The sequence below is a fragment of the Bufo gargarizans genome, unplaced genomic scaffold (assembly GCF_014858855.1).
Source record: "Bufo gargarizans isolate SCDJY-AF-19 unplaced genomic scaffold, ASM1485885v1 original_scaffold_1058_pilon, whole genome shotgun sequence".
Taxonomy (NCBI): domain Eukaryota; kingdom Metazoa; phylum Chordata; class Amphibia; order Anura; family Bufonidae; genus Bufo; species Bufo gargarizans.
The window spans coordinates 177,606-203,306 of record NW_025334217.1 but is presented as its reverse complement, the minus strand read 5'-3'; the positions used below and the strand labels follow the sequence as shown (position 1 = coordinate 203,306).

Genomic DNA, 25,701 nt, shown 5'->3' with positions numbered 1-25,701 from the left:
ATTTTGGTCGTCCACAAAAAAAAAAAAGTTACAGGTGTTTGAACCACGAGCGCTAAGGGTACTTTCACACTACTGTTTTTATTTTCCGGTATTGAGTTCCGTACTAGGGGCTCAATACCGAAAAAAAAAAACGCTTCAGTTTTATCCTAATGCCTTCTGAATGGAGAGCAATCTGTTCAGGATGCATCAGTTCAGTCCCTCTTAAGTCTTTTGGACAGAGATAATACCGCAGCATGCTGCAGTTTTCTCTCTGGCCAAAAATCCTGAACTCTTACTGGAATGCCAGATCCGGCATTAATTTCCATTGAAGTGTATTAGTGCCGGATATGGCCCCAAGTGTTTTGGAAAAACGGATCCACTTTTGCAGTCTGCGCTTGCGCAGATCTTTTAAAAATGTGAAAAAGATAAATACCGTATCCGTTTTTCCGGATAACAACCGGAAAGACATATCTGGCATTGCAGTGCATTTGTCAGACGAATCCGGATCCGTCTGACAAATGCATCCGTTTGCGCCCGGATTGCGGGATCCGGCAGGCAGTTCCGGCGACGGAACTGCCTGCCGGAATCCTCTGCCGCAAGTGTGAAAGTACCCGAAGTGAGAAAAAAGTGACTGGTCATTAAGGCCTTTTCAGGGGTTTAAGGGTTAACCAATAAGTGCTTTCCCAGCTAGTAAGGCCTCATACACACGACCGTACTTTTTTTTTCTTTTGGTCCGCAGCACACCAGCCATGTGTTTTCTGCATTTTGCATAATGGAGTAACAGATGCGGACATGTCTGCATCTTTTGCGGCCCCGTTGAAGTGAATGGGTCTGCATTCGAGCCACATAAAGAAAATGCAGCTCAGATATGGACTAAAACCATGGCCGTGTGCGTGAGCCTTCAGGGAAAGTGCTTACTGGTTATTGCAGGACACCTACAGTATATCTGGGGGTGCAGGAGGCGGTAAGAACCAGTGACTGCTGTCCTCTGCAGTGAAGGAAAGTGCTTACTGGTTATTGCAGGGCACCTACAGTATATCTGGGGGTGCAGGAGGCAGTAAGAACCAGTGAGCGCCGTCCTCTGCAGTGAAGGAAAGTGCTTACTGGTTATTGCAGGACACCTACAGTATATCTGGGGGTGCAGGAGGCGGTAAGAACCAGTGACTGCTGTCCTCTGCAGTGAAGGAAAGTGCTTACTGGTTATTGCAGGACACCTACAGTATATCTGGGGGTGCAGGAGGCGGTAAGAACCAGTGACTGCTGTCCTCTGCAGTGAAGGAAAGTGCTTACTGGTTATTGCAGGGCACCTACAGTATATCTGGGGGTGCAGGAGGCGGTAAGAACCAGTGAGCGCCGTCCTCTGCAGTGAAGTAAAGCGCTCATTTGTTAATAGGAGGCTGAAAGGAAACATCGCCATGTAAAGGGGTTTCCTAGTTAAAATGGAATAACCAGTTCCTGCAGCATAGCCCCTGACACAGAAGATTCCTACTTTCCTGCGCCGTGCTGCTCTCGCTGTCTCCATCCCCCTGGTTTAGCAGTGAAACACTGCTTGTGGCCACATCACCCCTGAAGCCAGTCATTGGCTGGAGAGGTACAAGTGACTATGCCCATAGCCAGCCGAATGTAAACAGCGCTGGAACCAGAAGATGGAGACAGCGGGAGTGGCGGGGAGCAGGAAAGTATGAATCTTCTGTTGCAGGAACGTGTTAAAAATAATGTTTTTGAACAGGAAATCTCTAAGCCCCTATTACACAGCACGATATTCAGGACAATTACTGGGAACAAGTGTTCATAGGAACGCTCATTCCTGATATCTGGCGGTATAATCGTGCCGCTGATCAGCCGATAAAGGAATCGCTCGTTTGTCGACTGATTTGCATATTATGCAAGATGTACAATTATAGTCAGCACATCTATTGATTATCGGTAGCACATTCCTGATTACACTGTGAGAAGTGAGTAAGGGAGGAATGACTGTGGTAGCGATCATTCCTCCCCAGTCACTTTGCATTAGCCTGTGTAATAGGCTGATGCAAACAAGCGCTGATTAACCTATTTTTCCGGTCCCTTGAAGTGCGATGTGACAATGTGGCCCCTAGACCAAAAAAAGCTTGTGCCCCCCTGCTCTACACCCTCTGCAACTGCTGTGCCCTCTACACTCTGACAGGATCAGGCAGTGAAAACATTATCACACTGGCCATTTCAATCATAGTGGAGAGGGTTAGCAGTTGCAGAGAGAGCAGAGCCCTTACAGGAGATGTAAGTAGTTTATTTCACTAGTGCTGGGGACTTGTCTAGGAGAGGGAGATGGTGGCACTGGGAGCTGGGGAGAGCCTGATGGCACTGGTGGGAGGGGGGGTCTGATGATTGCATTAGGGGGGGGCTGATAAGTTTTTATAAAGGAAAACATTCTTATTACTTTTCTTATTAGAGTAGAATACTTGATTACAAAAATAATCGGTAGCTGCAACCCTACCTGGGACCAACACAGATGTCGTCAGCTGCCAAGTGCACATGTAACCGGTCAGCCAGTTTCCTAGGTAGAAATCTGCTGACTGATGCCCTTTAAGCTGCAGACTATACAGGGTCACTGGTTTAGAAGGTAGAGATTAGAATGAACTGCATCCTTTCTGCTTGGTTGTTTAAATAACCCCCACCCTCTGAAGCCATGATCCCTGACATCCACAATCTACTGGGGGTCACTTACCAAATGTACAAAAGTTGCCACAGCATTTTCCAGAAAAGTTTACAACATTTTGAGTTTTACTCACTGCTTGCTTTAAAGGGGTTTTCCAAGATTTTGATACTGATGACTTCCTCATGATAGCTCATCAGTATCTGATCGGTAGGGGTCTGACACCTGGGACCCCCGCCAATCAACAGTTTGAGAAGGCACCGGTGCTCCTGTGAGCATCGCAGCCTTCTCCGTGCTTACTAAGCACCGCGCCGTACATTGTATAGCGGCTGAACTTGGTATCGCGCTCAGCCCCATTGAAGTGAATGCTGTGCTTGGTAAGCACTGAGAAGGCCGCTGCGCTACTGCAAGTGCTGGTGTCTTCTCGAACAGCTTATTGGCAGGGGTGCCGGACCTCTACCGATCAGATACTAATGACCTGTCCTGAGGACAGGTCATCAGTCTTAAATCTCGTACCGTTCAGCATTTGGCGCAGGCGCCATGAGGGAAAGACGCTCGCAGGCTGCCAGCCTTTTCACCGCGCCTGTGCTGAACACTGAACGGCGTGAGATTTCACCAGAGCACACGGCAGGCAGACAGATGCTAAATATGATTTTTTGCCATTTTTCAAGTGGTCTTAAACTTTTGATCAGGACTGTATATAGATGTATATATTATCTGGTGGCCAAATTGATTTGATTAGTTGGTGTGATATAGTGGTTAAAAATATAATTATTGGCAGAATGTTTTTTTTTTTACAAAATATTTATTCCTCTAATGCCCCCTTGATCATTGGTGGTATCAGTGGGATTAAAGCGCTGCCCAATCAGGCAAATAATTACTGCATAGGAGGATCCAGCGACGTCACAGCTCTCTCCTCCCTCTTCTCTGCGATGCCGAGCATCATTCACTGCCTGCGCCGAATACTAAACGGGATGGTGCAGGCGCCAGATTTCGCCGTCAAGAGGAGACCAACTCTAGCCTGGCCCTGTCAATCAAGTTTACATGGGAGTTGGAAGAGGTGGGCGAACGGAGCCTCTAGGAGCAGGTGCAAACCCCCCCCCCCCCCCCCCTTCGGTCCTGGAGGCTAAGGGTACTTTCACACTAGCAGCAGGACTGATCCGACAGGCTGTTCGTCCTGTCGGATCCGGACTGCCGCTCCGTCCCCTCTGACTATAATGGGGACGGGGGGGGCGGAGCTCCGGCGCAGTTCGCTGTGAGAGGCCGCCGGAATAAAAAGTCGGACATGCAGCACTTTTAGCGTGGTGGCATGGCGAAATAGCGTCAGGGCGGATCCGACAGGGTGAACAGCCTGTCAGATCCGTTCTGACGCTAGGGCTGCAACGATTAATCGATTATATTCGATAACTGGATTCGTTGTCGACGAATCCAGTTATCGAATAATTGCCGATTCGTTGCTATGCGGGCGGGCGGTCGCTGCATCTTTATTTTACCTTTTTACAATGACGCTCCTGTAACAGCCAGGCAGAGCGGACGGCGGCGTAACGTCACTCACTCACGTGACGCACCTGCTCCGCCTCCTTCATTCATGAAGTGGGCGGAGCAGGTGCGTTACGTGAGTGAGTGACGTTACGCCGCCGTCCGCTCTGCCTGGCTGTTACAGGAGCGTCATTGTAAAAAGGTAAAATAAAGATGCAGTGATTAGTCCGACTTATAAGCATCGGGGCCGGGGCTGTTATGGGGAGGGGGGAGGATCTGTCTATGGCACTGCTATGGGGAGGGGGGTCTGTGTATAGCACTGCTATGGGGAGGAGGGGGGTCTGTGTATGGCACTGCTATGGGAAGGGGGATCTGTGCACTGTTATGAGGAAAGGGATCTGTGCACATATGCCCATATGTGCACATATCCCCCTCTCCATAACAGCGCCACCCACAGATCCCCCTCTCCATAACAGCGCCACCCACAGATCCCCCTCTCCATAACAGCGCCGTCCACAGATCCCCCTCTCCATAACTGCGCCGTCCACAGATCCCCCTCTCCATAACTGCGCCGTCCACAGATCCCCCTCTCCATAACTGCGCCGTCCACAGATCCCCCTCTCCATAACTGCGCCGTCCACAGATCCCCCTCTCCATAACTGCGCCGTCCACAGATCCCCCTCTCCATAACTGCGCCGTCCACAGATCCCCCTCTCCATAACTGCGCCGTCCACAGATCCCCCTCTCCATAACTGCGCCGTCCACAGATCCCCCTCTCCATAACTGCGCCGTCCACAGATCCCCCTCTCCATAACTGCGCCGTCCACAGATCCCCCTCTCCATAACTGCGCCGTCCACAGATCCCCCTCTCCATAACTGCGCCGTCCACAGATCCCCCCTCTCCATAACTGCGCCGTCCACAATTTGTTTTAATATGGCCTTTGAACATCATTTTCTCGCCCATTTTCCTTGGGGGACACAGACCTTGGGTATAGCTCAGCTCCCTAGGAGGCGTGACACTAAGTAAAACTGTTAAGCCCCTCCTCCATCAGCTATACCCTCAGCCTGGAGATAGAGGCTACCAGTTTTAGCTTAGTGTCCAAGGAGGCAAGACACTCCCTGCTACTGCAGGGCTGTTTTCTCCTTGTTGTAATTTTATTTTATTTTTGTTTTTTCCTAGAGATACCAGAGACGCATTGGGCCTCTCTGCTCTCCCGGGGTGAGCTGCGCCAGTGCCAACTTATCTGCACTGCTGCCTCCCCCACAGAAGCAATAGGAGGATCTGGGCAGCAATGGCTCCCCTACATCCCGCCAGCTAGGGGGTCGCCCGCACGCAAAGCCCCTCTCCCAGCTTCCTGCCACTGCGGTGCCAGTAGCTGAAGGGGCGACCCTGCTGGAAGGAACTGAGGGTGAAGACAGGTGAGATGGCTTTTCCAGCCCATACCCCGTCCCTATCGGCAAGCATGTACCCCTCTGGGTAAGGGGGGCACCCGTGGTCGCTCATTCTGAGCGCTCCAGCAGACCCTCCCCAGCTCCCCTCCGTGTATCCTGCACCCCCACGCCGTTTTCCCCCATTTTCAGGCTACTCTTCAAGACGGCTGATCTCTCCCTCCCGCCGCCGCCCGCTCCGTTCCGAACGGGGGGCGGGGCTTATGCCCGACATGACCATATCGGCATCGGCGGGGCAGGGGACAATGGTGGCAGAAGGTCACCCACCTGGGAATAATCGCCGCACTCTTGGGGCCTGCGGGCCCTTTATTTCATGGCATCCTGCTTCTTCTTAGCCCTGCGAGTTTTTTCGGCAGCAGGGGGCGTGGCTTACGCGCGCGCGCGCCATTTTGGGGGCGGAGTTAGGTTCTCCTTCACAGGAGACATTTCAAGCGCTGGAGGGGGCGGAGCTTGTTCCCCGCGCTTCTGCTGAATTCTTCCCGCGTTTCCTCACTCCTAGACAGGAAGCTGGGACACGTGGGGGACTCTGAGCACCTGGTGTATCGCTCGGCTTCTGTGGGCGCTATCTGCAGGCTCTCTGCTGTTTGCTGCTCCCTGCTGCTGCTGCTGCTGCTGCAGCTGCTGCTGATCCTCTCTACTCCTGACGTTCTTCTGAGGCACTGGTAGGACAGTTAACCCTCTCCTAACCCTCCTGGTCATAGCTGCTATATCCCTTGTGGTCTCTGTATTGGGGTACGACCACTTTTTCAGCATGTCAGATCCCACGGGTGCCCCCAAACCCTGGTACCATGCCTGTACCGCCTGTAAGGAACTTTTTTCGTGTGGGCAATCTGAGCCGCATTGCCTTGCATGTCAGGCCCCGGTGCAGGGCCCGCTTTCCGCTGCGCCCCCCGGTGCCTCTGAACCCCCTGACTGGGCTAGGTCTCTGTCTCAGGCGGTGGAAAGCCTTACACACGTAGTGGGCCGTCTCGTGGATAGACCGCCTCTCCCGCAGGCTGCCACAATCCCTGTCGCACCCGCTGGGACTACCGTTTCTGCCGCCCCCACTGATTCCCTGCCTCCCAGCGAATCTTCCAGGGCCCGGCATATTCAGAAACGTTCAAGGGTTGAGCGCACATCTTCTCCAGATGCTTCGCTCTCTCCGCCATGCGTGCGAGCTCAGTCAAGTCTATCCTCTCAAAGGGATACGCTTTCTGAGGGAGAACTGGCGGATTCGGACGTGGACATGGACTCAGAGCTTCCGTCCAAATTGGCGTCCGCGGTGGGGCATCTTATCACTAGCATCCGTGATACCTTTCACATACACGATGACCCCCCCAGCTCTGAACAGGCCGGCGTGTCCTTTCTTCGCCCCAGACAGGCCTCCAAGGTCTTTCCCATCCACGCAGATTTTTCTTCTGTGGTGTCCAAGGCTTGGACCCGGCCTAACGTCCGCTTTGTTACACCCAAAAAGCTGGACATTTGTTATCCCTTTCCAGCGGATTCTGTGACCACGTGGACGTCCCCGCCTAAGGTTGATCCTCCCGTGGCTCGCCTGTCCAAAAGCACTACTATTCCTGTACAAGACGGATCTTCCCTCCAGTCTGCTGAGGACCGTCGTACGGAATCCCTCTCCAAGGCCATATTTACTGCCTCTGGTTCGGCCCTTAGACCGGTATTTGCCTCCGCCTGGGCTGGTAAAGCGGTCTCTGAATGGGGTTTGCAACTGGAACGGGAGTTAGGGTCGGACGTCCCTCTACAGGACCTCCGTTCCTTAGCCCAACTAATTGTCCAGGCCGGAAAATTTGTCTGTGAGGCCTCTCTTGATACGGGTGCCCTCATTGCCCGTTCCTCTGCCCTGGCAGTATCTGTCAGGAGGGAACTCTGGCTGAAGGTTTGGGCGGCGGACGCCGCTTCCAAGCGCTCTTTGGCTGGCCTACCATTCACGGGTTCCCGCTTGTTCGGAACCCGTCTGGACGAACTTATATCTGAGGCCACGGGTGGGAAGAGTACTCACCTCCCCCAGTCCAGGCCGAGGGGCGCCCCCCGTGGTCGCGCTGGTTCGTCCCGTTTTCGGTCCTTTCGCAAGCCCACCGGGTCTAGACCCGCGGCCGGTTCTTCTTCCTCTGGCCCAGCCCAGGATAGACGCAAGAAGCCGTTTTTTCGGACGCAATCTACCTGGCGCAAGCCCCAGCCCACACGGGCTCCCTCAGGCCAGCAGCCCTCTGCCTGAAGGTGCGCCCCCACCCACTCGGGTGGGGGGCCGCCTTCTACTGTTCAGGAACGTATGGCGGGCCCACATCTCAGACGCATGGGCGCTCGAGATTGTATCTTGCGGATACAAGATCGAATTTGCGTCCATTCCGCCAGACCGTTTCTTCCGGTCCCGTCCTCCGCGGGATCCCGTACGAGCGGCCGCCTTCTTCACGGCCATTCGCTCTCTAATGGACAAGGGTGTCGTCGCCCCCGTGCCTCCGACGGAAAGGTTCAGGGGGTTCTACTCGAACCTCTTTGTGGTTCCCAAGAAGGAAGGCTCAGTGCGACCGATCTTGGACCTAAAGCGCCTGAACCGTTTTCTCCGACTGCAGAGATTCCGGATGGAGTCTCTCAGGTCCGCAGTGGCCTCCCTGGAAAGAGGGGATTTCATGGCCTCAATCGACGTTCAGGATGCATATCTCCACGTTCCGGTTGCTCCATGTCATCACCGCTTCCTGCGCTTCGCGGTGGGGGACGATCACTTCCAATTCGTCGCCCTTCCCTTTGGTCTGGCGACGGCTCCTCGAGTATTCACCAAGGTCCTGGCCCCTGTCTTGGCCCTTCTGCGTTCCAGAAGTGTTTTTCTTCTCCCTTACTTGGACGACATCTTGGTCAAGGCACCCTCCTTCTCTCAGGCATCCGGCAGTGTGGGACTCACTCTGGAGACCCTGACGCGGTTCGGTTGGATCATCAACCACCCCAAGTCTTCTCTTACCCCCTCCAGACGGCTGATCTTCCTGGGGATGCTCCTGGATACGGAGTTGGCGGAGGTCCGCCTCCCGTCGGACAAGCGTCTGGCCCTTTGCGGGTCTGTTCGCAGTCTCCTCCGTCATCACCGCCCTTCCCTCAGATCCAGCATGCGGTTGTTGGGGAAGATGGTTGCCTGTTTCGAAGCGGTGCCGTTCGCACAATTCCGATCCCGCACCTTTCAGAGGGCAATTCTGTCGGCCTGGGACAAATCACCGAGGAGTCTGGACAGGACCTTTCTTCTGCCTCCCCTGGCTCGGGCTTCCCTCAGCTGGTGGTTGCATATCCCTCTACGGGGGAGGTCCTTCCTCCCACTGAACTGGCTGGTGATTACCACCGATGCCAGCTTACGGGGGTGGGGGGGGGTTTTCCCTCCCCGGTCCGTCCAGGGCGTTTGGTCTCTATCGGAGTCCAGACTTCCAATCAATATTCTGGAACTGAGGGCGATTCTTCTGTCCCTCAGACACTGGACCCATCTACTGAGGGGCCACCCTGTTCGGATCCAATCGGACAATGCCACGGCTGTGGCATACATAAACCATCAGGGAGGCACTCGCAGCGCTGCAGCGATGCAAGAGGTGACCCTCATTCTCCTCTGGGCGGAGGCGCATGTGCCGGCCTTATCCGCGATTTACATCCCGGGGGTGGACAACTGGGCGGCGGATTTCCTGAGCCGGTCCACCATCGACCCGGGAGAATGGTCCCTGCACCCAGAGGTGTTCGAAGCCCTTTGTCTTCGCTGGGGTCGCCCCGACGTGGACCTCATGGCTTCCAAATTCAACCACAAGGTCCCCCAATACCTGGCCAGGGCACGGGACCCGAAGGCGTACGGCGCCGACGCGCTCGTCCTTCCGTGGCGCGAATTCTCCCTTCTGTACGTCTTTCCTCCTTTCCCCCTCCTGCCACGGGTTCTTCGGAGGATCGCGGCAGAGGGCGTTCCCGCGATTCTGATCGCCCCGGATTGGCCCCGCCGGTCTTGGTACGCCGACCTAATGTTGCTGTTGGCAGACGCACCGTGGCCACTGCCCTCCAGGGAAGACCTTCTCTCTCAGGGACCGATCTTCCACGAGCATTTAGGCTCGCTACGTTTGACGGCGTGGCTATTGAGACCGCCGTCTTAACGCGACGGGGTTTCTCCGCGGACGTAGTCCGCACCATGATCCGTGCTCGTAAGCCCGTGTCCTCTAGGATCTACTATCGGGTTTGGAGGTCCTATCTGGGGTTCTGTGAGTCCCGGAGCATCCCACCTCTCCGGTTTTCTCTTCCCACGATCCTGTCCTTCCTCCAGTCGGGTCTGGACCTGGGCTGAGCCTCAGTTCTCTGAAGGGACAGATTTCGGCGCTGTCTATTCTTCTCCAGCGTCCCCTGGCCCCTCTGGGGCCAATTAAGACCTTCTTACAAGGGGTGGCTCACTCTGTTCCGCCGTACCGCCCTCCAGTTCCATCCTGGGACCTGAATGTGGTGCTCTCGGCGCTCCAATCAGCCCCCTTCGAGCCTTTACGGGAGGTCTCCCTTCGCCTTCTGTCCTGCAAGGTCATTTTTCTTGTGGCCATCACATCTCTCCGACGGGTGTCGGAGTTAGCGGCTCTTTCTTGCTCCGAACCTTTCCTGATCTTCCACCAGGATAAGGTTGTGCTTCGGCCTGTCCCGTCCTTCCTGCCAAAGGTGGTCTCCGCCTTTCACATCAATGAGGACATCGTCCTTCCGTCGCTCTGTCCCTCTCCTTCCCACCCCAGAGAACGGGAACTGCACCGTCTGGATGTGGTCAGGGCGTTGAAGATTTATCTGGAGGTCACCGGATCCTTTCGGCGCACGGACTCCCTGTTTGTGGTTCCGGAGGGTTCGCGCAAGGGTTTGGCGGTCTCCAAGGTGGCTATTGCCCGTTTCATTAAACTGGCGGTGTCTGAGGCTTATCGAGCCAAGGGTAGAGCTCCGCCTTTCAGCGTCACTGCTCATTCCACCAGAGCAGTCGGAGCTTCCTGGGCGCAGAGGCATCGGGCCTCGGCTGAACAGTTGTGCAAAGCAGCCACTTGGTCCTCTCTGCACACTTTCACAAGGTTCTATAGAGTGCATACGCATGCATCAGCGGATGCTGCTTTGGGCCGCCTGGTTTTGCAGGCAGCGGTTTCCTGATGCTCCGGTGGTGGTCCGCCTTGGGTTTGTGGTCCCTCCCTTCTTGGACTGCTCTTGAACGTCCCAAGGTCTGTGTCCCCCAAGGAAAATGGGCGAGAAAAGGAGATTTTTGTATAACTTACCAGTTAAATCTCTTTCTCGCTCTTCCTTGGGGACACAGCACCCACCCTTCTGTGTTTTGTTACAGGGTTATGGTCTGGCGCCCCGTTGGGTTGCTGGCTGGTTGTTTCCGTTATTGGTTGTTATCCTTTCACTACTTGGACACGCAACTGGTAGCCTCTATCTCCAGGCTGAGGGTATAGCTGATGGAGGAGGGGCTTAACAGTTTTACTTAGTGTCACGCCTCCTAGGGAGCTGAGCTATACCCAAGGTCTGTGTCCCCCAAGGAAGAGCGAGAAAGAGATTTAACTGGTAAGTTATACAAAAATCTCCTTTTTCAAGTAAGATCATATAAACCTCTCTGTTTTGTAATTTTGTCGTTTTTCCCGATTAATCGTAGAAATTAATCGGCAACTAATCGATTATTCAAATAATCGTTAGCTGCAGCCCTATCTGACGCGAGTGTGAAAGTACCCTAATTAGCATAAATTGCAGTAAGGGGCGCATCCATAAGCATAAAAATAGTATAGTTGGGGTCTGCTGACATTAGCACATCGCTAATGTCAGGCAGTTTAATGGGGTTAATTCTGGTGACAGAAACCCTTTAAGGACTAAGTGACACAAAGCATGGACTAGAAGGGAAAAAAAGCATATTCTTACTCTGTATGTCCCTGCTGCTTTGTGTGAGGGATAGGACGGCTGTATTGTACCCTGCTGTTGTACTGGTGAATGTAACGCTGTTGTGATATGTTCTAACCTAATCTCCTCCCTTCACAGGTCAAAGCTTTGAAAGAGAAAATTGAACAAGAGAAGGGGAAGGATGCATTTCCAGTTGCTGGACAAAAATTAATTTATGCAGGTATGTGAATGGTTAAATACTCTTGTAGAACTCTGTTCACACCAGCACAGCTACCTCTGTCTGCCTGTGCTTAGCATGGAGCCGTGCAAGCTTTGCTGGGTCTGATTATATAGTTACTTAGTTGGTACAATTAAAAGAAGACAGAAGTCAATCAAGTTCAACCAAGGGATAGGTGGGGACGCGAATCCCAGAAGGTAGTGAGACTCTGATTTCTACACGTTTTCATAAGCATTAATGTTTTTTAGAATTTGTCTAAACCCTTTGTGAAACTGTCCACTGTTCCTGCTGTGACCACGTCCTGAGGAAGTCAATTCCACAGATTCACAGTTCTTACAGTAAAGAAGCTTTGACTCTTCTGGAGACTGAACTTTTTCTTCTTCAGTCGGAGGCAGGTGCCCCCCTTATCTTTTGAGCACATTTTACATGGGACAGCTTTTCGTCGTATTTTTGTATGGCCCATTTATATACTTGTACCAGTTAATCATATCCCCCCCCCCCCCCCCCCCCCCCTAGACGTCTCTTATCAAGACTAAATCAATTCTTTTTGATACAATAGTTTTTTATTGAGTTTAGCACAAATTAAAACATACATATATCATCGGGTAGACCCGACGGGTAAACAATAATTATTAATAAAAGGAACAGTTCTTCTACATGAAGAAGAAAAAAAAAAAAAGAATATTGCGGTTTACAAGTATTGGAAATGCCTGCTGACAGCATAAATCATTAAGTTGGAATATGTGGCTACCTATGTCTCATCCTCAAGCCAATGGCAGAATGTCCATAAAGTTAGATCCGTCTACTCTCCAATGTGGTATGGCATAAAAACAGCCTGTATATGGCGCTGGAGACTCCATGTAGTACATTAAGGATTTGGAATCTAAAACTGAGTACTAAGTGGGGAGCTCGTCCATATCTTCCAGTCTCGGAGGAACCCATCATATTTTCCTCCTCCCAAAGCAATAATCCTCTCATATGAATAAGTATTATTAAAGGGGTTGTCCAGGTTCAGAGCTGAACCTGGACATCCCTCCATTTTCACCCAGGCAGCCCCCCTGACATGAGCATCGGAGCAGTTCATGCTCCGATGCTCTCCTTTGCCCTGCGCTAAATCGCGCAGGGCAAAGGCATTTTTCTGAGTTCCGGTGACGTACCGGGGCTCTCTATGGGGCTGACAGGAACCCCGGTGACGTCACCGGCACTGATGGGCGGGATTTGGCTCTGCCCTAGCCAGTAAAACGGCTAGGGCAGAGCTAAAGCCCGCCCCTCAGAGCCGGTGACGTCACCAAACACACTGCTGGGCGGAAGTTACCGCCCGGCAGTGTGTTATTGTAAACACAAGAGCCTGTGCCCTGCGCGATCCAGCGCAGGGCACGGGAGCGCATCGGAGCATGAGATGCTCCGATGCCAGGCTCAGGAGGGCTGCCGGGGTGAAAATAAGGGTATGTCCGGGTTCAGCTCTGAACCCGGACAACCCCTTTAAGTGTGGCTATCAATTCAGATATGTCTGGTAGGTCAGAGGTCTTCCACCTTCGCAACAATAATAATTTAGCTGTCACACAAAAGATACAGATAAAAGCCCTCATATGGACAGGAAGACTGTTCACCCCTATCAACAACAGGACCAACTGCGGTGTCCATGTCCCCCCATAAGGAACAATTCTGGCTAGCAGTTCCCCACACTGAGACCAGTACCCTTGGATCAGAGGGCACTGCCACAATATGTGGAACAAGGACCCTCTACAGCCACAGCCCCTCCAACACCGGTCCGATACTGAGTCATACATACGTGCCAGTTTGTCTGGTGTGTAGTACCACCGCAATACTGTTTTAAGTGCTGATTCCGCGTGGGATACGCACCTCAAATATTTATGTAGCATCCTGAGGGCCTGCATCCATTCCGTTTCAGAAATAGACAGATTCATGTCCTTCTCCCATGCTGACATAATGTGCGAGCGTTTAAAGGACCCTGGGTGAAGAACTGAATTATAAAGGGGTTTCAAGCCTTTCGTATTGCTAGTGAGATATAGTTTTGCTAATCTGTCCATTCTTACTCCGGATGGCTGCAGGTCCTGTATCAAGTGCCGAATCTGGAGATATTTGAAAAAATCCCGGTTAGGGATTAAATCAATTCTTTTAATCTTTCTTCATAACTAAGACCCTCCTTTCCCCTTATCAGTTTAGTCGCTTTCCTCTGTACGTTTTCCAGTCCTTTCCGTGTACTGGTGCCCAGAACTAAACTGCATATTCCAGATGAGGCTGCACCAACACTTTGTAAAGTGGTAATATTACATCCCTGCCCCGTGAGTCCATGCCTCGTTTAATGCATGACAATATCCTGGTGGCCTTAGAAGCAGCTGATTGACATAGTATACTATAATTTAATCTACCATCCACAAGGACACCCAAATCCTTCTCTATAAGTGACTCTCCCAGTGCTACATCACCTAGGACATATAAAGCACAGAGATTATTAATACCAAGATGCATAACTTTACATTTGTCCACATTGAACCTCATTTGCCAAGTTGATGCCCAATCACTCAGTGTTCGTCAGCTTGTAGTTTGTGGACATCTTCCATAGACTGTACGGTTCTACATAGCTTAGTGTCATCTGCAAAAATAGATATGGTGCTATTAATCCTGTCCTCGATATCATTAATAAATAATAAAGGGCCCAGCACTGAACCTTGGGGTACACCACTTATAACCTGGGACCATTCTGAATAGGAATCATTGACCACAACTCTGGACACTGTCCTTCAGACAGTTTTCAATCCAATTACAAACGATACTTTACAAGCCTATAGACCTTAATTTACTGCCTTAATTGGCTTGCGGAGGCTTATAGGCCATACATGCTCCTCTGGGAAGAAAGGGATGCAAACGAGCGATTAACAAGCTCTACCTCTGATGCCACCAGATGTAAGGCAGCTAGCCTATAAGTCAATGTTCCACCTTTTAAACAGGCCTTCAGACATGATATTAAATAAGCCAGCGCCTCATCTGCAGACAGCTGTTTTGGGTTGATTGCCCCTGTGACTGGGTGAGAGGCCTAGGTCAGGATTTGTGACATGGTGGCCAATCACTACTGACAGTAGGTTAATCCATTATGATGACAGTCTAGTAATTTAATAATTTATATATATATATATTTTTTTTATTCTAGGAAAAATCCTAAATGACGACATGGCGCTAAAAGAATACAAAATTGACGAAAAAAACTTTGTAGTGGTTATGGTAACAAAGGTAAGTTTCTATCTGCACCCTGCTAACTGAAAAATAAAATACTGGGGGGGGGGGGGGGGCTAGCGAGGGATGTGAGCGGCTGCTTGTCTGCTGAGCTCCTGTGCACTCTTGGCTGTTTAGGAGATTTAGAACTTTCAGGATAAAGTAGAACATGCACGAAGGTTTGAGTCAGTGGCAGCCATGCAAGATGACTTAGAAAACCGGCTACGCCGGAACAATGTGCGGATGGTAGGGGTGCCCGAGAAGGTAGAGGAGGCGAACCTCATGGAATTCTTTGAAACATTGCTGAAGGAAAAATTTGGAGTGGAGACTTTGATCCCACTATTTGCTGTTGAAAGAACCCACAGAGTCCCAACTCGCCCATTACCACTGGGTGAACCACCACGGCCTGTGCTAATGAAGATATTACATTATTGAGATCGGGACATTATTCTTAGAAAAGCTAGAGACTTGCCTCAACTCTTATCAATGGTCACAAGGTGTAGCTCTTTCCCGATTATTCCCTAGAGCAGGGATGGGCAAACTACGGATCTCCAGCTGTTTTAAAGCTACAACTCCCAGTCTGCTTACAGCTATCAGCCTACAGCAGGGCATGATGGGATTTGTAGTTTTACAACAGCTGGAGAGCCGCAGTTTACCCATCACTGCCCTAGATGTACAGAAGAGAAGAGCGAGATTTGTGGACGTAAAGCGTCGCTTGAGGGCACTCAACAGCCCATATTCCATGCTGTAGCCAGCAAAACTTAGGGTGGTTGCCCTAGGTTCCACCAGCTTTTTTGAAGAATCAAGAGGCGATGAGATGGCTGGATCGGCATGAACGCCAGTTGAGAGAAGACAGGAACCGGGAGGATTAAATAAACAGACTTGCATCCAAGCGCAAGTACCATGATCACACACAATGAGACTGAGTGCATGTGGACATGATTGCGCGGGAGGGTTGTTGTGTAGGGTTAATATGGTATGCTGACAGGGTCATGTAAAGGGAGAGTATGGATATAACAGATTGCAGCGGGGAGTATATAGGAATGGATGGCCTTGTTCAAAGGCTTGCCAAGAGACGTGCATGGAGCCAAGGCGTAGACAGCTTCATTAATCGTGGTTATATATAAGCATTGTTCTGTTTTTTTGACATCTGTATAAGGAGCGCCACCCTCTTTCTGGTGGGTTAGCTAAGCAGTCTTAGCTGACTCTGCCAGCAGGTACTATTCTGTCCCACAGACCTATAACTAGGTGCCTTAGTGGGGGGCCTGCTGGGAAGATCAGCACTTTAAATTGCCTTTCTAGAGGCACAGTTTGGGGGCATTATTGGTTTACAACCTGGGAGACTGCAACTATGAGATGAGGTTTTGAGAAGTAGAATAAGGGTTCGTTCTATAACCTGAGAGCTGGATGTATACCTGCCACTGACTCGGTGGAGTTACACAAGGGGTGTTTTATGTTACTATGGGATGTATATGGCTAGGTGAGGCTTTTGAACTGGAATGTCAGGGGGTTAAAGAAAGCCAACAAAAGGAGGGCTATTATGGATAGTATGAAACAATACCAACCTCTGATATGTTGCTCTCAAGAATGGAGGACCAGACCCATTTACTCGCTCCCCAGTAGGCAGGGCACTGCTATCATGCCACCTACTCTACCTATGCAAGAGGAGTAAGTCTCCTTATCAATAGGAACATAGCATTTAAATGTATATCCAAAAAAGATGATGAGGAGCGATATTCTGCAAGGCAGAATATTTACGATCACCTGTAGTATAGTAGGCATCTATATTCCGCTGCCATATTTACCCCTGGTGATTAGGAGTGTTCTTTCTTTACTGGCTGAGTTACCAGACATCCCGGTAATATTATTTGGGGACTTTAACAATGGCTTTAGTTACCTGGCTTTAGATAGATGATGTCCTAATATCCAACCAACTATTGCAGTAAGCTCTCCTGCTGGATTATTGCAGGTTAAGGAACCCGCAGATAAAACAATACTCTTGCTACTCTCTAGTACTTATGGGTCACTATCCAGGATGGCTTTAATCCTGGGCAACACCGTGATGGGACAACTAATTCAGGACGTATAATATCTTCCCTTCAGAATATTGGACCATTCCCCTGTGCTTGTCACGGCTAACTTCCTTCCTCCTGTATTACGGGGATGCATGGTGTGGAAATTTAACCCATACTGGCTTGATGTGGTGGGTATAGGAGACAAACTGAAAGAGTTCTTTATGCATAATCTCCCCCTGGCATCCCAGCTCCTAGTTTGAGACACTATGAAGGCTTTCCTTCCTAAATTGCAGAGGTAAACAAGACTAGGGACAAAGTAAAATGCCTCCTACTAGATGTAGAGAGGGCTGAAGCCAGGTATATTGTAAACCCATCTTTTGAACAAGGGGAAGAATAGCAAGGAGCACAACATAGTCTGAATGAACGCTTGCTACTGAACGCAAGAAACAGACGTATTATGAGGAAGGAGAAAGGGCGGGTAGATTATTGGCTATGGTTTCTAGGGCTCATCAACAATCAGCCAATATAGCTGCTCTCCGCAACTCTGAAGGAGACCTCTGTACAGATCCTAAAAAAGGTGCTGGAGATTATGCACTTGTTTTATTCCTCCCTGTATGAGTCTGAAACTTCTGTATCTGAAGTGGAGGCTCAGGCGTTTCTCAAACCGCTGAGAGTTCATACTCTTACTACGGAACAGAGAAATATGCTAGATGCCCCTATTGCGCTAAAACAAATGGAGGAGGCGGTGGGTAGTATGTCTAATAATAAGGCCGGGGGGGGGAGAAATTACCAGCGGCGATATTTAAAAACTATTCCTCAATCCTTTTACCAAATTCACTAGAGGTTTCGTCACGGATGTAGTAGGGGAGAACACCAAAAGACAACAAGAAGGAAGGGGAAAGGCACTAGGCCTCACCGCTAGGGAAGGAAAAGGGTCGCCACCTATAAAACCCTGGTCACGGTACCGGATCTATGGATATTTTATTTGGCAGCCCAACTATAACACCTTAGGGCCGGGATTGGCAAACTGAGGCTCTCCAGCTGTTGTAAAACTACAACTCCCTGTATGTCCAGTCTGCCTACAGCAGGGCATGATGGTATTTGTAGTTTTACACCAGCTGGGGAGCCGCCGTTTGCCGATCACTGCCTTAGGGGATAGGGAGATAGAGATAAGGTCAACACGACTGGACGGATTGTACAACATCTCAATGGCAAGGTGCTGGAACTTTTAAATAAGGTCTAGGAATGAGTGAACAGACTTCAGACAAAACTTTGTTCTAACATTGTACGGAGCAGGGCTCCGTACAGTATTAGAATGTATTGGCTCAGAGGAGCCAAAGTCTTGTGAGACTTCGTGCAATAACTTCATAAATAAATTTGTACTGTAAAAAAACAATTTACCGAAACTCTAGTTCGGTTCCAAGTGGTACCTTGATTCTCTCTGCTTTGTTTTCACCGTGCCTTTTTCACTGTTGAATGCTCTATCCAGCTTGGATACATAGACTTGTTATTTCCTGTCACTGTGGAGTATTAGATCATTACTGAACATTCTAAGCTGACATGACTATTTTGTAAACTAGACATCTACTTTTCTCCCTAATATGTGATTTTTCTACTGCTGAATGCGGTATCGGACATGTTCCCACAGTTGTTACATGCACCAGGCATCCACTTTACTCCCTTATATTTTCAGAGTATTTCCAGGCAGATGCATTAACCCGTTACATGGTTGCATCAACATTGGTCACTGCACCTGATATGGTTCTTCAGTAGTAGCTAGTGTTTTCCTTATTATTGCTGCACCTGGTTTTTCTCTTGACAACCTGTTTTTAACTTGTCTGGTCCTTATCTCTTGCCAGGGTCCACTGTACCAAGGTATCTTGGACCATCTACTTGACTTTTCCTAGGAGACTGCCCATGGCACATCTCCGCACAGAAATTCTTTGCAACACGCGCTTCACATGCACCTGGTTGGTTCTTTTTATCCTCCTGGGTCCCCATTTACTATCTTCTCTGTGGGGTTCTGCAATGTCTGCCCCCTCAGGTTTTCTTACTTGGGAGCTTCTTGCTCCCATTTGTAGATTTAGTCAATCTTCTCTGCTCTTCTAGGTAGTTTTGTTCGATGGGCTTATCTCGTGGTATGGGATTTGTTCCTCCTCAGGCCATCCAAAGTCATTTTTTCTATCCACTCAGACTTATCATAGTCCTCTCCACTTCTTTTGCAAGGTCTGTGAACTTCAAAACATTATCCTGAGTCTTCCGATTTTTTTTTTTTTTTCTTTCCTTAAAATTAACTGCTATACCAGTTAATTTTAAGTAAATTTTATGGTCCGCATTATATACATAAGCTAAGCAAGTTTTAGGCAAAAAAAAATAATTATATTTCCTCATTTCCCTGGTTCTTTTCCACATGAATATTTGATATTATATCTGCTCTGCAAAGGGAGTGAATAAAGGTGCTTCTCTGAGTAAAATATCTGACTGCTGGGAGACTTGGCATCATGTTGTATGTGTAGGACTAAAAGTCCCAGCTGTACAATGACACTGCTGATACAATAGGATCTCCCTCCTACTTGTTCTTGTGCAGTGCTCTGCAGAACTCCTCCAGTCTGTCAGCAGGATGAGGAGGGAAGATCCTGTGTGTCTTTACTGCCTGCAGCAGCTCAGCAAAGCCTCCAGCCCCGAGTGTGTGCTGCAGAAGGGGTTTAACTTTCCTGAAGAATACAGTGGAAGGGAGACACAGGCAGACAGCAGCAACTCCCAGTGCAGGGGGGCATAACCAGCACAGTGACAACTGGTACACAGACATGCTCCTCAGGCTTGTGTAGGAGATATTATCAGAGCAGGGAGAGAAGCTGACCTTACAGGTTTCAAGTGACCACACTTGAATCTGAGAAAAGTCACTGCAGATGAAGGAAGTGCATTGTAAACCCCTTACATATGACTAGTTAGAAACATACAAAGAAAAAAAAAATCCTTGAACAACCCCTTTTAATGAATTTTGCCTATGTGCAGCGCATAAATTTTAATGCTGAATGGAGACCGCATTAAAAAGAAGTTGGGGAACAAATCCACTTGGAACTTGGATCCGAAGCACAATTCGCTCACCCCTAGTTATCGGTATTTAACACCTCAGAAAACCCCATTACTGTATGCAGTGTAAAAGTGTCAGTAGTGCTATATGCACTTAGAGGCTTAATTACAGACTAGGTGCCATAGGGAAAAAGTGTGCTAATCGGGTCTCTTCCAGAAGGTAGAAAACTACTTCATATCAGTGATCTGTGGACAGGTCTTTCAAGGTTCTCATACTGGTACCTTCCTTTATTTAGAAATTATATTGCTATTGCTTATAGCAGGGATCAGCAATTGTTGTGAAGCTACAACTCCCAGCATGCTTTATTCGCTTACGTGGTTCTGAGAATAGCTGAGCAAGTGCATTTTGGGAGTTGTAGTTTCTCAATGGGAGGACTGCAGGTGTGAAGAATTTCATGTCGGGTGTAAAAAAAAAAATATATACACACACAATAAAAGTCTGCAGCACTCCTTGAAAGATGAAACATGTGCAATTTATTTAGTGAACACACCGCGGGCACCCTGTTTTTAAAGGAGTGCTGCCAGACTCTTTGTATGGAGATATAGAGTATATATATATATTTTATATAATATATTGTGAAACTCGAAAAATTTGAATATTGTGCAAAAGTCCATTTATTTCAGTAATGCAAATTAAAAGGAATTGCATTAATGCAGCTTAAAATTAGAGTTTTGTGAAAAGGTTCAATATTCTAGGCTCAAAGTGTCACACTCTAGTCAGCTAATTAATCCATACCCCCTGAGCAAAGGCTACCCGAGATTGTGACTTTGGGGTTTCAGAAGCTGTAAGCCATAATCATCCAAATTATAACAAATAAAGGCTTGAAATATCTCACTTTGCATGTAATGAGTCTATCTCATATGTTAGCTTCACCTTTTAAGTTGCATTACTGAAATAAATGAACTTTGCACTATATTCAAATTGTTTTGAGTTTCACCTATGTGTGTGTGTGTGTGTGTGTGTGTGTATATATATATATATATATATATATTTAGCTACAGTTTTTTTATATTTTGTCTTTTATTTTAGCCAAAGGCTGCAACTTGTTCTTCTGCACCAGCTCCAGTACCATCCCAGCCTGCCAGCACTGCTACTACAGCCCCTGCATCACCACCCTTGACATACACGCCTATTGCTCGAACCAATGCCCCCGTATCCCTCCCTCAACCCCTTCCCAATATCGCCGTACCTAGTCCGCTCACTACAGAGACGACCACCACCTCTGTTCCTAAGGAGGAGAAAGCCGAAGAGAAAACGGAAAGCCCTGAGGAAGCAGTGAGCCCTTCTACTGAGTGCAGGTGCTTTTATGGCTTGTTTTTTGTGTTTAGTCAGTCATGTTTGTCATCTGTGTTTATTTGGTAGCACAATACAAGACTTAGGACTCATGCACTGTCCACATCTTCGTTGTGGTTTCTGTTCATAAAGTACTGCCCGTTCCCACAAACCCCATTGACTTACAATCCATTGGTTATCATTGTGGATGCCTGTAAAATCTTGAGTCTCCGACACAGATGTGAACATCTAAACTCTATCACAAGTTGTACACGTTATGTACTTTTTATATTTCATCTATGTCTGTGTTCACTTGTGCCATTTTATCAAGGGTTTTTGCCAAAATTTTTATGAAACCTGCTATATTTGTGAAAAAACAATAGGCATGTGTGAACACACCGTGATCTATATAAAGCGGTTAGTTTTGCTGCTGCACATTGAAATGGTGGAGGGCCACCTTAAGCCTTTCTATATTTAATCCCAATCTGTTCAGTTTTACTCTAGGTTAAATTTAATTTTCATGTATGTTTTTACTCTAGCATACCCAGTGATTCTTCTCGACCTTCCCTTTTTGAGGATGCCACAAGCGCCCTGGGTAGGTTTTTCCTAATGTGTGTGTGATTTCATGTAAAAGAAAAGCAATAAACAAAATTTTAGTAGAAATGCTGAATGTAATAAAAAAAAAAAAGCGCATGCCGCATGTAAATATTAACTCTATAGTTAGGATGCATTGTATAAAGCATCAGCAAGGTAGGTGCAGTATTGAAATGGGTTTCGTTTTCCCTTGCACGTGATACATATTTAAGCAGCTTTAGAAGAAGTATCTGTGGTGGCTGACACACGTTCTCCGCACAACTAACATGTTTGTTAGGTCCCTTCACACACAAATTAGCTTTTTTTGCTTATAACATTAGTTTTTTTCCGGGGCATTTTTGCATTCAAATGTGTAAATTAGATTGTGAGCTCCATTAGGGACAGTGTGATGCTAATGTCTGTCAAGCGCTGCAGACTATAGTAGCTATATAAGTGCATAAAATAAATTAATAAATAAATTGTGGGATTTTTTTTCCCCTATAGAGAAACGGGATAAATGCCTGCAAAAAATGCAATAATTTTTTTTTCTTTTTTTCACATGCTATTTCTATATTTAAAAAGAAAAAAGCCACAGGCAGAAAAAAGATTCACCCCCAAATAAAATGCATTTCCTGTTGACTTTAAGCAAACATTGGCGTCTTTACAGAAAAGTAAAAAAAAAAAAATGCAGGTGCAAAAATACTCAAATGTTTGTAAAAAACACCACCAAAAACAAACCCTGTGTGTGAATCCGCTCTTAAAAAGGTTGTCCAGTTTCCATAAGAAGCTGGGTAACAGTGGGTATTACCCTGAAACAAGTATTTAGCAGTACTTGCCTAGCAGATCCAGTGACGCTGCTCTGCTTCTCCCAGTCAGGCCTGTTATTTTCCTGGCTGCAGCCGTGATGTCTTGTCGACAGCAGGTAACAGCTGAAGCCAATCATTGAATATAAGAGTGGGGCGGCTCTCTATGGCTCGAAAAGACGGAAAATGGTGCTCAATCCAAACGAAGCGTACCCAACGCTTGTGGTGGGGGAATATATGTGAAAGTAGAGGGGTGGCACTTAATTCATTTGTGGTGTATGGAAAACTATATTTATTAAGGGATGGCTTGGTATGCCAACTCGTGTAAAAGACTAAGTTAAATATTAAAAGATATAAGGAATTGGTATATCATCAAAGCAAATGGGTATAAATATCAAATGTGAAAGAACATAATAGTATCAATATAAAAAGGCATATAATATGGTAAGAAGGTAAAATGGTATAATAAATGTCAATTTAGTAAAAATCCTGCATGGTTCTTGCCATTTAACCACTTAAGGACCACAGGTTTATACCCCCCTAGTGACCAGGCCCTTTTTTTACAAATCGGCACTCCACAACTTTAGCGGTTTATTGCTCGGTCATGCAACTTACCACCCAAATGAATTTTACCTCCTTTTCTTCTCACTAATAGAGCTTTCATTTGGTGGTATTTCATTGCTGCTGACATTTTTACTTTTTTTGTTATTAATCGAAATTTAACGATTTTTTTGCAAAAAAATGACATTTTTCACTTTCAGTTGTAAAATTTTGCAAAAAAAACAACATCCATATATCCATTTTTCACTAAATTTATTGTTCTACATGTCTTTGATAAAAAAAAAATGTTTGGGTAAAAAAAAAATGGTTTGGGTCAAAGTTATAGCGTTTACAAACTATGGTACAAAAATGTGAATTTCCGCTTTTTGAAGCAGCTCTGACTTTCTGAGCACCTGTCATGTTTCCTGAGGTTCTACAATGCCCAAACAGTAGAAAAACCCCACAAATGACCCCATTTCGGAAAGTAGACACCCTAAGTTATTCGCTGATGGGCATAGTGAGTTCATAGAACTTTTTATTTTTTGTCACAAGTTAGCAGAAAATGCTGAATTTTTTTTAATTTTTTTTTTCTTACTATGTCTCATATTCCACTAACTTGCGACAAAAAATAAAAAATTCTAGGAACTCGCCATGCCCCTCACGGAATACCTTGGGGTGTCTTCTTTCCAAAATGGGGTCACTTGTGGCGTAGTTATACTGCCCTGGCAATTTAGGGGCCCAAATGTGTGAGAAGTACTTTGCAATCAAAATCTGTAAAAAATGACCGGTGAAATCCGAAAGGTGCACTTTGGAATGTGGGTCCCTTTGCCCACCTAGGCTGCAAAAAAGTGTCACACATCTGGTATCGCCGTACTCAGGAGAAGTTGGGGAATGTGTTTTGGGGTGTCATTTTACATATACCCATGCTGGGTGAGAGTAATATCTTGGCAAAAGACAACTTTTCCAATTTTTCTATACAAAGTTGGCATTTGACCAAGATATTTCTCTCACCCAGCATGGGTATATGTAAAATGACACCCCAAAACACATTCCCCAACTTCTCCTGAGTACGGCGATACCAGATGTGTCACACTTTTTTGCAGCCAAGGTGGGCAAAGGGGCACATATTCCAAAGTGCACCTTTCGGATTTCGCAGGCCATTTTTTACACATTTTGATTGCAAAGTTCTTCTCACACATTTGGGCCCCTAAATTGCCAGGGCAGTATAACTACGCCACAAGTGACCCCATTTTGGAAAGAAGACACCCCAAGGTATTCCGTGAGGGGCACGGCGAGTTCCTAGAATTTTTTATTTTTTGTCACAAGTTAGCGGAAAATGATGATTTTTTTTCTTTTTTTTTTTTTTCTTTCAAAGTCTCATATTCCACTAACTTGCGACAAAAAATAAAACATTCTAGGAACTCACCATGCCCCTCACGGAATACCTTGGGGTGTCTTCTTTCCAAAATGGGGTCACTTGTGGCGTAGTTATACTGCCCTGGCAATTTAGGGGCCCAAATGTGTGAGAAGTACTTTGCAATCAAAATCTGTAAAAAATGACCTGTGAAATCCGAAAGGTGCACTTTGGAATATGTGCCCCTTTGCCCACCTTGGCTGCAAAAAAGTGTCACACATCTGGTATCACCGTACTCAGGAGAAGTTGGGGAATGTGTTTTGGGGTGTCATTTTACATATACCCATGCTGGGTGAGAGAAATATCTTGGCAAAAGACAACTTTTCAATTTTTTTTATACAAAGTTGGCATTTGACCAAGATATTTATCTCACCCAGCATGGGTATATGTAAAATGACACCCCAAAACACATTCCCCAACTTCTCCTGAGTACGGCAATACCACATGTGTGACACTTTTTTGCAGCCTAGATGCGCAAAGCGGCCCAAATTCCTTTTAGGAGGGCATTTTTAGACATTTGGATCCCAGACTTCTTCTGGCTCTTTAGGGCCCCTAAAAAGCCAGGGCAGTATAAATACCCCACATGTGACCCCACTTTGGAAAGAAGACACCCCAAGGTATTCAATGAGGGGCCTGGCGAGTTCATCGAAATTTTTTTTGGGCATAATTTAGCAAAAATTATTTTTTTTTTGTTTTTTTTCTCACAAAGTGTCACTTTCCGCTAACTTAGGACAAAAATTTAAATCTTTCATGGACTCAATATGCCCCTCAGCAAATACCTTGGGGTGTCTTCTTTCCAAAATTGGGTCATTTGTGGGGTGTTTGTACTGCCCTGGCATTTGAGGGTCTCCGCAATCATTACATGTATGGCCAGCATTAGGAGTTTCTGCTATTCTCCTTATATTGAGCATACAGGTAATGAGATTTTTTTTTCCGTTCAGCCTCTGGGCTGAAAGAAAAAAATGAACGGCACAGATTTCTTCATTCGCATCGATCAATGTGGATGAAAAAATCTCTGCCCAAAAAAAAAAAGGAGGGGAAAGGCGTCTGCCAGGACATAGGAGCTCCGCCCTACATCCATACCCACTTAGCTCGTATGCCCTGGCAAACCCGATTTCTCCATTCACATCAATCGATGTGGATG

At 47.5% G+C, this 25,701-nt stretch overlaps 1 protein-coding gene across 1 annotated transcript in view; it reads left to right on the top strand.

Annotated features, from left to right (window-relative positions):
* The window catches only part of RAD23B (RAD23 homolog B, nucleotide excision repair protein), a 46,788-nt gene that overhangs the window by 8,561 nt on the left and 12,526 nt on the right, over positions 1-25,701 (top strand). The window contains exons 2-5 of the mRNA XM_044273689.1: positions 11,534-11,615; positions 14,785-14,864; positions 20,985-21,253; positions 21,767-21,822. Of these exons, the coding sequence (XP_044129624.1) occupies positions 11,534-11,615; positions 14,785-14,864; positions 20,985-21,253; positions 21,767-21,822 (487 nt within the window). The remainder of the gene's footprint in view (positions 1-11,533; positions 11,616-14,784; positions 14,865-20,984; positions 21,254-21,766; positions 21,823-25,701) is intronic.